Here is a 14,091-nt window from a genome sequence, read left to right on the forward strand (position 1 = left end):
GGCAGGGATGCTGGAATTATCAGACTGGGAATTTAAATGATTAATATGCTAAGGTCTCTAATGGATAAAGTAGACAGCATGCAAGAACAGGTGGGCAATGTAAACAGAGACAAAAATCCTAAGAAAAAAACAAAAGCATAGTTCTATGTTTTAAATATTAGTTAATATATATAAATATATTCAAATATATTCAAATATGGTCTAGAAGTGTATACAATACCAAGATACATACAGTGGTTTTCTCTAGGTTACCTCTGGTAGTTTGGGCAATTTTTATTTTCTTCTTAACGCTTTTCTACATCTTCCAAATGTTCTACGACGCATATGCATTTTGAAATCAAATGTATAAAGGTTTTTAATTTCTTTTTTACGATCTAAAATCTCTAGGAGGCAGAATTAGCTGGAGAGAACTGAGATAGTTTGAGATAGCTGAGATTGGTCCAAGTATCTCAAACTCTAAAGAGCTGTTAAAATAGACAGCTAGGAGAAAGCAGAGGGACAGGACCCAGAAAAATGAAACTGCTGTAAAGGAAGGGAAAAGAACCACCTGAGAGTTCCTGCTAAGTGGGATGGGACACTTGATTTCCTGGATTCAACTATGGTTTCCTGGATGCAAGTAGAACCTCAGAGAAGAGTGGGACAAGAAGGAACTACAATTAGAAAAAAAAAAAAAAATCTTAAGGCCCCTCACTCCTTACTGCACACAGGAGATTTACAGGGCAGCGGCAAAAGTAAGACAGTAGGCAGATGTCAACTCCTCCCCAAACTTAACTGCTTTGATTTCCACATTAGATACAGCTGAGGAAAACAAAGAAAGGTCAAAGCACCTCAAAGTCACCCGTAGCAGTAAGGGGGTGAAACACATTCCTTACAGAGGAATATGCATTCTATGATGGTTTTAAGTCCGAGGCAAATGAAATGAGTGAAAGCAATAGGCAGAAATCAATCACATGCCAGGCAAAAGGCACAAACTGGCAGGGATGACACCTGTGGAAGGATAATGTGATGGTTAATGACAGGTGTCCACTTGGCAAGGTGATGGTGCCTGCTGTCAGATCCCAGTCTAAGATACTGCTGTGATGGTATTTTTAGATGTGATCAACATTTACATCAGTAGACTTTAAGTCAAGCAGGTCATCCTTCTTAATGTGCATGGGCTTCATCCAGTCACTTGAAGGCCTTAGGAGAAAAGACTAAGGTTTCCCAAACAAGAAAACATTTGTCCTGAAGCCTGCCTGGTTTTCCAGTCTGCTGGCTTGCCCTACAGATTTCTGATTTGCGAGCCCCACAATGGTGTGAGCCAGTTCCTTAAAATATAAATCTCTCTTTCTCATCTGCTCTTTCACTTTCTCTCTCTCAATATAGATATAAGTATAGGTATAAATATAGATATAAGTATAAATATAGATACAGATACAGATATATAATACATATATACATATACACACACATATCTATACACACATAGATATATCCTAATGATTCGATTTCTCTGGAGAATCCTATCGCAGATAATAAAAGTTGAAATCTATTAACAGAGACCAATAGGGCAGAACCTTGAACTAGAGGCAATGGGACTGAAATGGGCTAAGGTAGGGGGACTTCCCTGGCAGTCCAGTGGTTAAGACTCTGTGCTCCCACTGCAGAGGGCGTGGGTTCAATCCCTGGTCAAGGAACTAAGGTCCTCCATGCCCCACAGCGTGGCCAAAACAAAAAAGAGTAATCCATGTTCTTGGGGTTGGGGCTTTCCTGGTGGTCCAGTGGTTAAGAATCTGCCTTCCAATGCAGGGGGCGTGGGATCGATCCCCGATCGGGTAACTAAGATTCCACATGCCGCGGGGCAACTAAGCCCATGGGCCGCAACTACTGAGCCCACGCCACAACTAGAGAGAACCCCGTGCGCTGCAATGAAAGAGCCCATGTGCCGCAACTAAGACCTGATGCAGCCAACTAAATTTAATTAATTAATTAATTTTAAAAAAACAAAAGAAATCGGCTAAGATAGACAGCAATAAGAGGTCAAAGATTCCCAGAGCATGAAGGACGTGACAAACAATGCATTTAATGAAGACTATTTTGGAATCTATAATACGTATAATATGAACTAGATCAGAGGGAAGCTACAGTTAGAACACGCTTGGGGAAATCTAAGCCAAAGGAGTCTGTGGGTGGCCGTGGAAACGAAAGGAACCCATCCGTACAATAAGGATAACGCAAACATTTTAACAGGCAAACTTTGTATTTTCAAGATCTTTAAGTAAAAGTTCTACAGGAATACTGTTCATATATAAAGATACTAACTTACCATACTTGTCTCGCAAGCCAACAGTACATCTAAAGACTCCACCAAAGGCAACATCTTCACCAAATATTACTGAAAAACAATGTTTAAAACAATTAGAAAACAGGAATGGACCACAGATCTAAATCAAGGTTTCCCAATTTCGACATTAGGGACACTTTGGACTGGATAATTCTGTTGTCGTAGTGGCCTGTCCTGCGACAGGCATTGGGCATTGCAGACACAGGGCAGCACCCCGGGTCTCTATCCAGTGGATGACAGTGACCCCACACAGAGCTGTAACAGCCTAAAGTCTGTCTCCAGACATTGTTAACTGTAAGGGGAGGAGGGGGGATTAAAATCCCCAGTTGAGAAAGAAACACAGATCTGGAATCTCATCTTGTTTTACCCATGAAGGAAACGAGGCCAGAAAAGTAGTGAAGTAACTTAACAAGTCAGAAAGCAAGAGGCAGAACAGTGACTCACACCCCAGGCTCCCGAGTCCCTGAGCAGCGTTTTTGTTTTTGTTTTTGTTGTTGTTGTTGTTTTTGTTTTAAATACACGACATACAATGAGAGTCAGCAATCTGAAGAGCTGAAGAAACAGAATTTCAAGCTGAGAGAACAGTCACAAATAGGAAAGTGACAGATTGCGTGAAAGAGAAGGAGGCAAGTATGATGGATGTAAGGAGCGAGGTAAAGAATAGTCTAGGTGAAAACTGAGGGCCGCCTTGTAGTAAGGCAAAGAGAACCAAACAACGAGTGCTCACAAAGCTGAATTCTAGTCCCATTAAGGCACCTCATCGGCTTCGTGGACCTCAAGAAAATAACTCACCCTTCTCTACGGGGCTACTACATCAGTCATTCTCATTCAAAACAAAGGAAGGTCTAACCATCTACTAGTGCAGCTCTCACTTCCTCCTAAAAATTAACCTGTTTTTCACTTGACCTTAAAACCAGAGATTCCCAAGTGGAAACCCAAGGTACACTAAATATACATATGAAGTCAAGTCAATCAAATGTAGAAAATACACAGTGGGACAACTGGCTTTATATCAATAATTTAGTAAGATAAAGTTACTTATAAAGTTAATTATAAATATTACAGTTATTTCCCAAAAAATCTTACAAGTTGAATGACAATGCATCCCAAAGGAAAGCACAGAATCAAACCTTCATTTTATAAATAGATAGCTGAACGAAGTGGTATTTTCCATTTTTTTCTACATGCTAGAGAAACAGCAGTACATATTCAAAAAATCCAGAAGGTATTAATGTAATATAAGGACCACACATACTATGGGAGAAAGTTAACTTAATGATGCCAGATATACATGTGAACTAATTCATAATAAGAGGATAAAAAAATGTGTTTAATATCATAATTTGATTATTTAGCCTTGAGCATTTGTTCAGGTCTTTTAAAAATTTCAAGTAGATATAATGGTACCCATTGAGCTCCAGACAAATATTTCTAGCAAACCTTCAATTCTGAATTAACACAACTACCACAGTCAAGCACAAAGGAAGTTTACCTGCAGTAGGATCTTTGGCCAATGAGTTATCTAAGGCACTTGTTACTGCCTGGAAGAGATTCATTTTCTGAGTTTGCCCTGTGAAAATTAAAAAAAAAAAAAAATTCATGCATTGTAACATATATAAAAAATAACCAGTTTCTTAACTGTTGATTAAAATTTAATTAAAGTCAAGGTAGATGGGACTTCCCTAGTGGCACAGTGGTTAAGAATCTGCCTGCCAGGGCTTCCTTGGTGGCGCAGTGGTTGAGAATCTGCCTGCCAATGCAGGGGACACGGGTTCGAGCCCTGGTCTGGGAAGATCCCACATGCCGCGGAGCAACTAGGCCCGTGAGCCACAACTACTGAGCCTGCGCGTCTGGAGCCTGTGCTCCGCCAACAAGAGAGGCTGCGATAGTGAGAGGCCCACGCACCACGATGAAGAGTGGCCCCCGCTTGCCACGACTAGAGAAAACCCTCGCACAGAAACGAAGACCCAACACAGCCAAAAATTAATTAATTAATTAATTAATTAAAAAAAAAGAATCTGCCTGCCAATGCAGGGGACATGGGTTCAAGCCCTGGTCCAGGAAGATCCCACATGCTGCAGAGCAACTAAGCCCATGTGCCACAACTACTGAGCCTGTGCTCTAGAGGCCTCGAGCCACAACTACTGAGACCATGTGCCACAATTACTGAAGCCCACGTGCTCTAGGACCCACGTACCCAACTACTGAGGTCACATGCTGCAATTACTGAAGCCCATGCACCTAGAGCCCATGCTGCACAACAAGAGAAGCCACTTCAATGAGAAGCCCACGCACTGCAATGAAGAGTAGACCCCGCTCGCTGCAACTAGAGAAAGCCCACAAGCAGCAACGAGACCCAGTGTAGCCAAAAAAATTTAATTTAATTTAATTTAACAAAATAAATAAAATTAAAAAAAAATAAAGTCAAGGTAGAAGGAAAGGTACGGAATATATTACGTAAATTTACTGAATTATTTACAATGATGCAGGCTCTGTAGAGGATACAAAAGCAATACAAACTTTAAGACACTTGTTGAGGAGGCAAAATTTAAACATATTAAGCAATAATTTAAAAACGAGTATAAAAAAAAGGAGGAAGGAACATAACAAAGTTGAACGAATGTGTGTAGACAATAAATAAAAGCTATGGAAAGTCAGAAAAGGGAAGCAGCCAGAGTAGTAGTGGTCTGGGAAGACGCCCTGGATGAATCTTAGGAACATAAGCCATAATGAACACACGTGACCAATGTCATGTGTTAAATGTGCCAATAAGAACAAATGGTCATGGGCCATAGAACAATGAGGAAGGCTAAAAAAACTTCAGTGCCCAGAACTGCTGGTGTATGGAGAATACTATAACCCCATGCCTAAACACACCAGCTTGGCCCTTCCTATTATCTTATTGCTCAAGCAGAATCTCTGTGAGCCAATCTCTATCTCCCTAAATGGGCTGTTGAGAGGATTAAATGGAACAATACATGTAAAGCACTTAGAACAGTACCTGACACAGTGAGCGCTGCATAAATATTAGCTATTAATTGTCAGACTCTGGTCTGTGAATGTGTCCTTCATCTGGACCTTGGCATTATTCTGAATGGTATAAAGCTTTATTTGATAAAGTTCCAAATGTTGGAATTCAGAAATAACCGTGATTTTAGGGCTGTGGTTTAAGCCTCGGTGCTGCCCAGTGCCCACGATCGTCCCAGAACTGTCGGGTCAGATCATCCACAAAAGCACTGCTCAGAGCAGAAAAGGCTTCTGCCTGAATCTTCTGTGATACACAGGACCCGTCTTCATGTTACTGCCTGATCCACGCACCTTAACCCATAGCCATGCTGATATCAAATCCCTCCAACACCTGCTGCTTACCCTGACTACTGGCCCATCTAACCTCCGTGAACCCCAGTAGTCTGTGCGTCCCAAAAGCCAAGGTCTAGTTCCCTGGGTGGGTCACAACCATGACTGCTGTTGCCTTCTACCCTGCAGCCAAGAGACACTGGTCCCCCATCGTTTTCCTGGAGGCCCATCCCTGGAGCACCCTGGCTCTACAGCAGGCTCTGACCTAGGACACCTGCAACCTTCCATCTTCCCGGCCCTCTGATTCTCTGTCCAGCTCTGGGCTCCCACCTGTCTCTGATCCCTTCCACACTGTTTAATACCCAGGCTACACAGGTCTTGGCGATACCCAGTCAGATCTGCCCTGCTGCCCTCTGAGCCCAGAATAAAGCCTGGTTCTACTCTTATTTCTGGTGCAGAGGGTAGGAATTTATTCAAGAAATCATTGTCATATCACCATCACACCCCATGTCCATAATTACTTCATAATTTATTTTTCTTAAAGGCTATGCCTGTATCATTTAATAGATACTTTCCTTAAATCCTTCTCCATTCTATAAAAACTCTTAGAAGTGTTGACTGGTGCCCAGCATCAGACGATAATCGTTTAGGGTAAACTATTTTCCCAACCACCATGACATTCCCAGTCCTTCACCTCTTTCATACATTTCCTAAAGTAAGATTTTTATCTATGAAAATCTAATGAGGATTTTCATAGCTAAGACTCTAGGGAGGATGAAACTGTCTAAACTTCTAAACTGGTATTTATTTCAAGTCTGCTGACCATTTGTGACCATTTGAATTAATACTGAATGCCTCTAAGACATATCATCACACTGCTGCTTGGCAAGTTTCCAGTAAGGAGAAAGCAAAGACTTTAATAATAAAAATCATACAGAGTGAATCTGAAAAGTATTGTTCGATAACCACAAAGAACTTGTTCATCTTGTATGAAAATAATTTACAAGTAAGGGTATCTAAAGGTTATATTTCCATGTGAACACATAATCTTTCCCTCCTGAATACTTTTTTTTTCACATAAAGTCAGAATTTTGGGGTTTTGGATTAACTGCTATTCTACTAGATGCTTTTAAAAGCTTTAAGTGACAATTTTTAGTAGAACAACATCTACTTTTGATTCTTTTTTAATTTGCAGTATGATTTATGGATGGGTCAGGAAGAAATCACAAGTTATTCAGAGGCAACATCATTTAACTATTTATTTTCCTTAAAATTACTTATTTTCCTGGCGGTTACACCAAAAACTATTGATAAAGTATGCCTAAAGTTCCCTCATGATAAGATAAGCACACCTGGAGCATGTCTAACCAAAGCTGTGCCACTGGTAAGACCTTAAAAAGGAAAAAAGGAAAAGGTCTATGAACACCACTACAAAATTATTAAACCCAGTTGCCAAATCACACAATTACCAGTATCAATAACTGGCTGCAAAATTTCAAAGCCAGACTGATGACTCTTCTTTTCCAAGATAAAAAGTTATAACAAAATAAACATAAATATACACAGCGTGCAACTTCCCAAGCCAAGGATGCAAGCTAAAGAGTACTTGGTAAAATGGGGTTTTATGATTGGAACTGAGCTGCCTTACTCAAAACTGTCCTAAGCAGAACACTGTGAAAAAACAGGTCATCATCTGGCCAACAGGCACATGAAAAGATGCTCAACTTCGCTAATTATTAGAGAAATACAAATCAAAACTACAAGGAGATACCACCTCACGTCGGTCAGAATGGCCATCATTAAAAAGTCTGCAAATAATAAATGCTGGAGAGGGTGTGGAGAAAAGGGAACCCTCTTGCACTGTTGGTGGGAATGTAAATTGGTGCAGCCACTATGGAGAACAGTACGGTGGTTCCTTAAAAAACTAAAAATAGAACTACCATGTGATCCTACAATCCCGCTCCTGGGCATATATCCAGAGAAAACTCTAATTCGAAAAGATACATGCACCCCAATGTTCATTGCAGCACTATTTACAATAGCCAAGACATGGAAGCAACCTGAATGCCCATCAACAGAGCAATGGATAAAGAAGATGTGGTACATATATACAATGGAATAGTACTCAGCCATAAGAAAGAATGAAATAATGTCATTTTCAGCAACATGGATCGACCTAGAGATTATCATACTAAGTGAAGTCAGTCAGAAAAGGAAAGACAAATATCACATGTTATCAGTTGTATGTGGAATCTAAAATATGCTACAAATGAACTTATTTACAAAACGGAAATAGACTCACAAAGAAAACAAAGTTATGGTTACCAAAGTGGAGGGGGGGGATAAATTAGGAGTAGACAGCAGATACAAACTACTATATATAAAACAGATAAACAACAAGGTCCTACTGTATAGCATAGGGAACAATATTCAACATCCTGTAATAAACCACAATGGAAAAGAATAAATTTTTTTTTAATTTTAAATAAAAAATTTTAAAAACCAGGTCATCATCATTGCTGCAAAGACAAAGTGGCATGTTGCTGGGATGTAAGGGACACAATAGAACATAAGGGGGCAGGGGTTCTTAACTGCCTTTGCTCAGAGCTATGTGCTCAGCCCTTACGACAGTATCTGACATGCAATAGGTGCTCAATAAATATTTGTTGAGTGAATAGCTGAACAAATAAACCTATGAGGCTGTTTCTTAAAAATTAAAAAACACACATAGCAAATTGTTCATCAACCACTTAAAAACAAAGGAATGGGATAGGAAAAAAATCTACCAATGTCACAATTCAAAGACAAATTCCAGGCCAAGGGGAGTGGGGGAGAGGCAGTACTGCAGTACCAGTCCGATGAGCAGTACTCAGTTATTCTGAGTAACTATTCCATATGCAGCATGGGGTAGCACTGAAGAGAGGGAGAGGCCATCAGCAGAGCTAGAGCACCTGAGAGTTAATGGGTCACAGGGGTGCCCCAGGAGCAGTGCCCAGAAATAATCCAGGTCAACAGCAGCCCATGCTGACAGTAAGTGTATCTACAGTTAGACCCCGAACAAATACAAATTAAACACACAGCTAAGACGTGGATTCGGGTCTACTTCAGAAAACGAAGCTTCCACCAACACATCCAGCGCTGGTCCTGCTCTGAGCTGCCTGGTCCCTGGTGTAGACCTGTGTATCACAGCCCCTCCTCATGTGGTCCTCCTAGAAACCTCCGCGTTGAGCGCAGTGCCTGACACATACATGACAAGCAGTACACGCCTGCTGAAGCATGATGAACGCGTGATTTCCATGGCGTAATCTGGCATGGACCACACTGTAAAATGAGAGGATGCCTAAGAAGCTACCTGTTTTCCCCCAACAAAACCTCCTGCACCCCTCCGGATACCCTATTCTCCAGGAATCTTTTGCTAGGAGCCACGTATATACCTCTACCCCATTCTAACCCCTATTAAAGGGTGTCCCGACCTCTACCCCATAAAGTAAGTTTCCGGGAGAATCCAAGTAACAGGGACAGAACATTTTATATTGAAACGTAAATGAAGGGTCTCTACACGCAAATGCCTTTTTAAGGTGCCCGTCTTACTGCATAGCCACGAAAAGGAAGAAATTAACAGTTCGGGGTGAGGTGGGCTCATGCTAACCTCTGCCAAGGCATGACGCCCATGGTGTGACAACCTGCAGCGCTTCCCTTACCTTTGCTGGCCCTAATCTACTCAGTCTCTATATGATTTTTAAACCCATCTATATGTTGGTTACTCGCAAATGGGTCTCTCCAATCCAGACCTCTCCTCTGCGCTCTTGGCTTTTATATCCAACAGCCATCAGTTCTCTACTTGGGTGTCTTGGGCTTTTCTAACTCAACCAGCCCAGAACTGAACTCTTGATGTCCACTCCCAAAACCAGTCATTCCCACTTTAAAAACCGCACAAGACGGCACCCAGGTGCCCAAGCCAGAAACCAAGGAAGCATCCTTGAATGTCTTCCTTTTATCCATTCTTCGTATCTAATCCCCTAAATCCTACTTCCAAATATATGACTTCCAAAGCAAAGCTTAAAATCCAGCACGACTGTGTCCTATTTCCAGAACTCACCAACATTTTCCTGTTCAGGAAACCACCTCCTAGTGGCCTGTCTTAGCTCTGGCTGCTGTAACAAAATGCCATAAAACCATAGTTTGGATGGTTTAAACAACAGAAATTGATTTCTCACCATTCTGAAGGTTGGGAAGTTCAAGATCAAGGTGAGTTCCCAGTGAGGACCCTCTTCCTGGTTTGCATCTTCTGGCTATATCCTCACATGGTGGACAGAGAGAGATAATCTCTCTGCATCTCTTTTTATAAAGGCTCTAATCCTATTCATGAAGGCTCCGCCCTCATGACCTAATCACCTCCCAATGGCCCCACCTACAAATACCATCACATTGGGGATCTGGACTTCCACGCATGAATTTAGGGTGTGTGTAAACATTCAGGCCACAGTACCGCTTCCTCATTTCTACTCTTCACGCCTCCACATCATTCATCAGAGAGCTCTATAATGAGTCCTAAAAAACAAAGCAAGTCACATTATTCCTCTGCTCAAAATCCTTCAGAGGCCTCCGACTGCTCCTGGAATAAAGCCCCCCTCCTCACCACGCCCACCAGGTCCTGCTTGAGCTCACCCCTGCCCACCATGAGTCCCATTGTGCACCACTGTCCCCAAAGCTCAGGGCCACCAACACGGGCTCCCTGCCCCCTCAGGACCTTCACTGTTGATCCCTCTGCCCGGCACCCTCTTCACCCCTCCTTGTATGCTCCCTTCTGATCCCTGAGTGCTTCATTAAATGTTACCTCTTCTTAGGACCCCTGCCAGGTCTCTGTTTTTCTCTTCCCAGCACCTGAACATTTCCTTCGGGCCGTTTATTACAATGGGGGTTGATTTAAGTGTGCATTTGCTTGCTATTTTTTGTCCATCTCCTCCATGAGACTTCAGATGCCATGAGGACAAGCCCAGACTCATATCTTCAAGCACCTAGCACAGAGTTTGGCATCCGGGAGAAAATTTAAATGCATAGAATAAACGAATAAACAAACCCACACATATACACAGTGTCCGAAATCAGGGTGAGGGAGAGGCCCGGAAGTGAAGTTCGGGGAGTAACAGTGTAATGAAGGGAGCGAACACACTGCCATAAGGCAGGCCTGGCCTGGAATCTGATATGCCACTTACTCCCTATGTGACTTTGAGAAAGTTACTTAACCACCGACATCCAGCTTCCTCCGCTACAAAACAGGGATAATAATATTTAATGGGTAGGGCTATTGTGATAATTCAGTGAGATAACTACTATCAAATGTCCCAATATTTAGGGAGCATCTACTCTGCACCGGTTACCTTCCCTCTCCCCTAATTAGGGAGACCTTTCTAGCACAATGGGTGCCAGGCACCAGTAATTGTATGGATTATCTTATTGAGTGCCCCCAGCGATCCTCTGAGGCAGTACAAATGAGGGAAAAAAAGCTTATGAAGACTAATAAACATGGCCAATGTCACAATGCTAAGTTGTAAAGTGCGGCTCAAATTCTCTATCACAGCACTATTACTTGAGGATTAAATGAATCGATACATGCAAGGCACCCAGAATAGCATCTGGCACACGGTGAGCACTGATCAAAGTGTCTGCTGTCATCGTTATCTTCATTCTGTGGGGTACCATAAGAGGTTTGGATGAGCAATGATAAAGTCAGTCAGAACAGGAAACACAGAGTAAGAAAAGAGGAAGGACATTCATTGGGGGCAATTCTAAAAAAGATGAGGAAAAGAGACATGGAGAGAATTCTTTGGCCCCAAGGGTTTCTACCTTTGACATAGTTGTTTTGGTGACAGATCAGAACTCAGACCACCTTACCTCACTCATAGTGTTCTATTCCGTCAACACTGCCAATGCTAGAGACTGAATGTTTGTGTCCCCCCAAATGCAGATGTTGAAACTTAATTCCCAATGTGATGGTATTTGGAGGTGGGGCCTTTGGGAGGTGAGTATGTCATGAGGGTGGAGCCCTCATGAATAGGATTAGTGCACTTACAAAAGAGACCCCAGAAAGCTCTCTCACCCCTTCCACTGTGTGAGGACACAGTGAGAAGATGGCTAAGAACCAAGAAGCAGACCCTCACCAGACACTGAATCATTGGCCAGTGCTTTGACCTTGGACTTCCAGAACTATAAGAAATAAATTTCTGTTGTTTATAAGCCACCCAGTCTATTGGCATTTTTGTTACAGCAGCCCAAACGGACTAAGACATCTCAACACATCCAAAATTTAAGTCACCCTCTCCCTCTCTGAAAACGTGCTCCTCCTCTGCCATCCCTCATTTCTATCAGTGCAACCACCACTTGGCCATCATTTCAGCCTCCCAGGTTGAAAATGTCAAGTCACCTTCGATACACCTTCCTCTGACTGAGCCCCCACATGCAAAACAGTGCCAGAGCCTCCCAAACATGCAACCATTTCCACTGACACTCTCCAAGGTCAAGCTTCTCATGTGGACAATTACAATACCTCTCTGACTCATCTCTCTGCCTCCTTACCTTCCCTTCACCAATCCATTCTATAAACTTGCCCAGTAATATAACACAAGAACATCTCAAGTCACTTTCTTGCCTAAAAACAGTCAATGACCCTCCACCGCCCACAGAACCACCTCTGAATCTGTACATGATACACTGGCACAGTGAAAGGCACGTTAGAGATATTCAATCTTTTCTCCTCCCCGACCTTTAGTCTAGCTTTAGAGGCCTCCATTTACTTTTCCTAACTTGTTTCCCACCCCTTTTCGTTCTCCTCCAAATAAACTCGCTACTTCCTGTTCCTCATATAAACTCCATGCTTTCTAACCTCTCTTTGCTTACACTGTGCCCAACCCTAAAAATTCTAAGACTGGCAAGAAGGCCGTCATCCCATAATACAAAGATTCTTCATTATGCCGCTGATCTTTGAAAGCTGCCTACTGTCCCCTACACAGGACATCCCCCAACCACAGTGGCCTTCTCGACTCCTACAGCACGTCTCACCCCACCTCAGGGCCTTCACCCTTGCTTGTCCTTGTTTCTTCCTGGAAAACAAACTCCCACTCTGGTCCTTGCAGAGGTGATTCCTTTATCAACCCTTACCGTGCAGCTTAAATGTCACCTTCTCAGAGTCGACCATGACCACCACTCTACTTAAGGAGTCCCTCTCATGTGTCAAAATAACCAAAATAAAAGAATAAAAGTTATCTGTAGCACACATGAAAGGCAGAGAGGCAGTAATATAGAAAGACAGAGAGAGAATAAGTATCTTCATGAGTATCTTTAATACACAAAACGTTAGTACAACAGTAGTGTGGGAGACTTTGGCATTAGACACACATCTGGGTTCAAATTCTTGTCGTTCTGCTTATCAGACTCGGGCGGGCCACCAACATCTCTACGCCTCAATTTTCTCATCTGTAAAATGAGCATAATATTCTCCAGCTCACAAGGTTACTGTGAGAATTACAGACTGATGTCTACCACAACACCTGGAACAGAGCAGCTGCTCAAGAATGGCAGACAGTATTAGCACTGAGAGAAGAAATAACCCCGTGTACAATTTTTAAAATACACAAAACCAAGGACCATTCAATTCACAAAACAGCAAATAAATCTAGCAAACAAATATATGGGAAAACATTCCTCAATAGAAATGAAACAAATGCATATTAAAACAAAGTGCAGTTAGCACAAAATACCCAAGTGTGTGTGTGTGTGTGTGTGTGTGTGTGCGCGTGCCGCAGTCACGCTCGCACGCGTGAGCACATACGATTCTGACACCAATTCCAAAGTGCGTGTGTTTTTTTAACACATCACCAAGCAAGTCTGCAACACCAGCTGGGTGTCTGTCCTATAATTCATCTCAACTCCTACAGATTCAGGGCTCAGTCCTACAAGACCGCCCCTCCCCCAATTCAGATGCCAACACCAAGTGAGGTTGTCACTTGTGCTTCTGACTGACCAGCTTAAGATGGGAGGTTCCCACAGTTCCTCCTTGGGTTTGATTAATTTGCTAGAGCAGTGCACAGAACCCAGAAACATTTTACTTACTAGATCGCTGGTTTATTATAACTATAATAAACTATATATAACTCAGGAGCAGCCAGATGGAACAGCTGCATAGAGCAAGGTGTGTGGGAAAAGGTGAGGCGCTTCCCTGCTCTCTGAGAATGCCACTCTCTAGGAAGCTCTCTATTTGGGGGGGCAGGGTTAATTTTTAATTTTTATTGTTTTTGGCCACACCGCGCGGCTTGCAGGACCTTAGTTCCCCAACCAGGGATCAAACCCGGGCCCTTGGCAGTGAAAGCAAGAGTCCTAACCATTGGACCACCAGGGATTTCCCTCTCCGAAGCTATCTGAACCCTGCCCTTTGAAGTTTTAGGGAGACTTCACTAGGCATGATTGATTACATC

At 42.5% G+C, this 14,091-nt stretch overlaps 1 protein-coding gene across 1 annotated transcript in view; it reads right to left on the bottom strand.

The window, feature by feature from the left end:
* The window catches only part of BCKDHB (branched chain keto acid dehydrogenase E1 subunit beta), a 235,886-nt gene that overhangs the window by 219,000 nt on the left and 2,795 nt on the right, over positions 1-14,091 (bottom strand). The window contains exons 2-3 of the mRNA XM_059941750.1: positions 3,816-3,893; positions 2,306-2,374 (exon numbers count right to left, since the gene is read on the bottom strand). Of these exons, the coding sequence (XP_059797733.1) occupies positions 2,306-2,374; positions 3,816-3,893 (147 nt within the window). The remainder of the gene's footprint in view (positions 1-2,305; positions 2,375-3,815; positions 3,894-14,091) is intronic.

Source organism: Balaenoptera ricei, chromosome 12, assembly GCF_028023285.1.
Source record: "Balaenoptera ricei isolate mBalRic1 chromosome 12, mBalRic1.hap2, whole genome shotgun sequence".
Taxonomy (NCBI): Eukaryota; Metazoa; Chordata; class Mammalia; order Artiodactyla; family Balaenopteridae; genus Balaenoptera; species Balaenoptera ricei.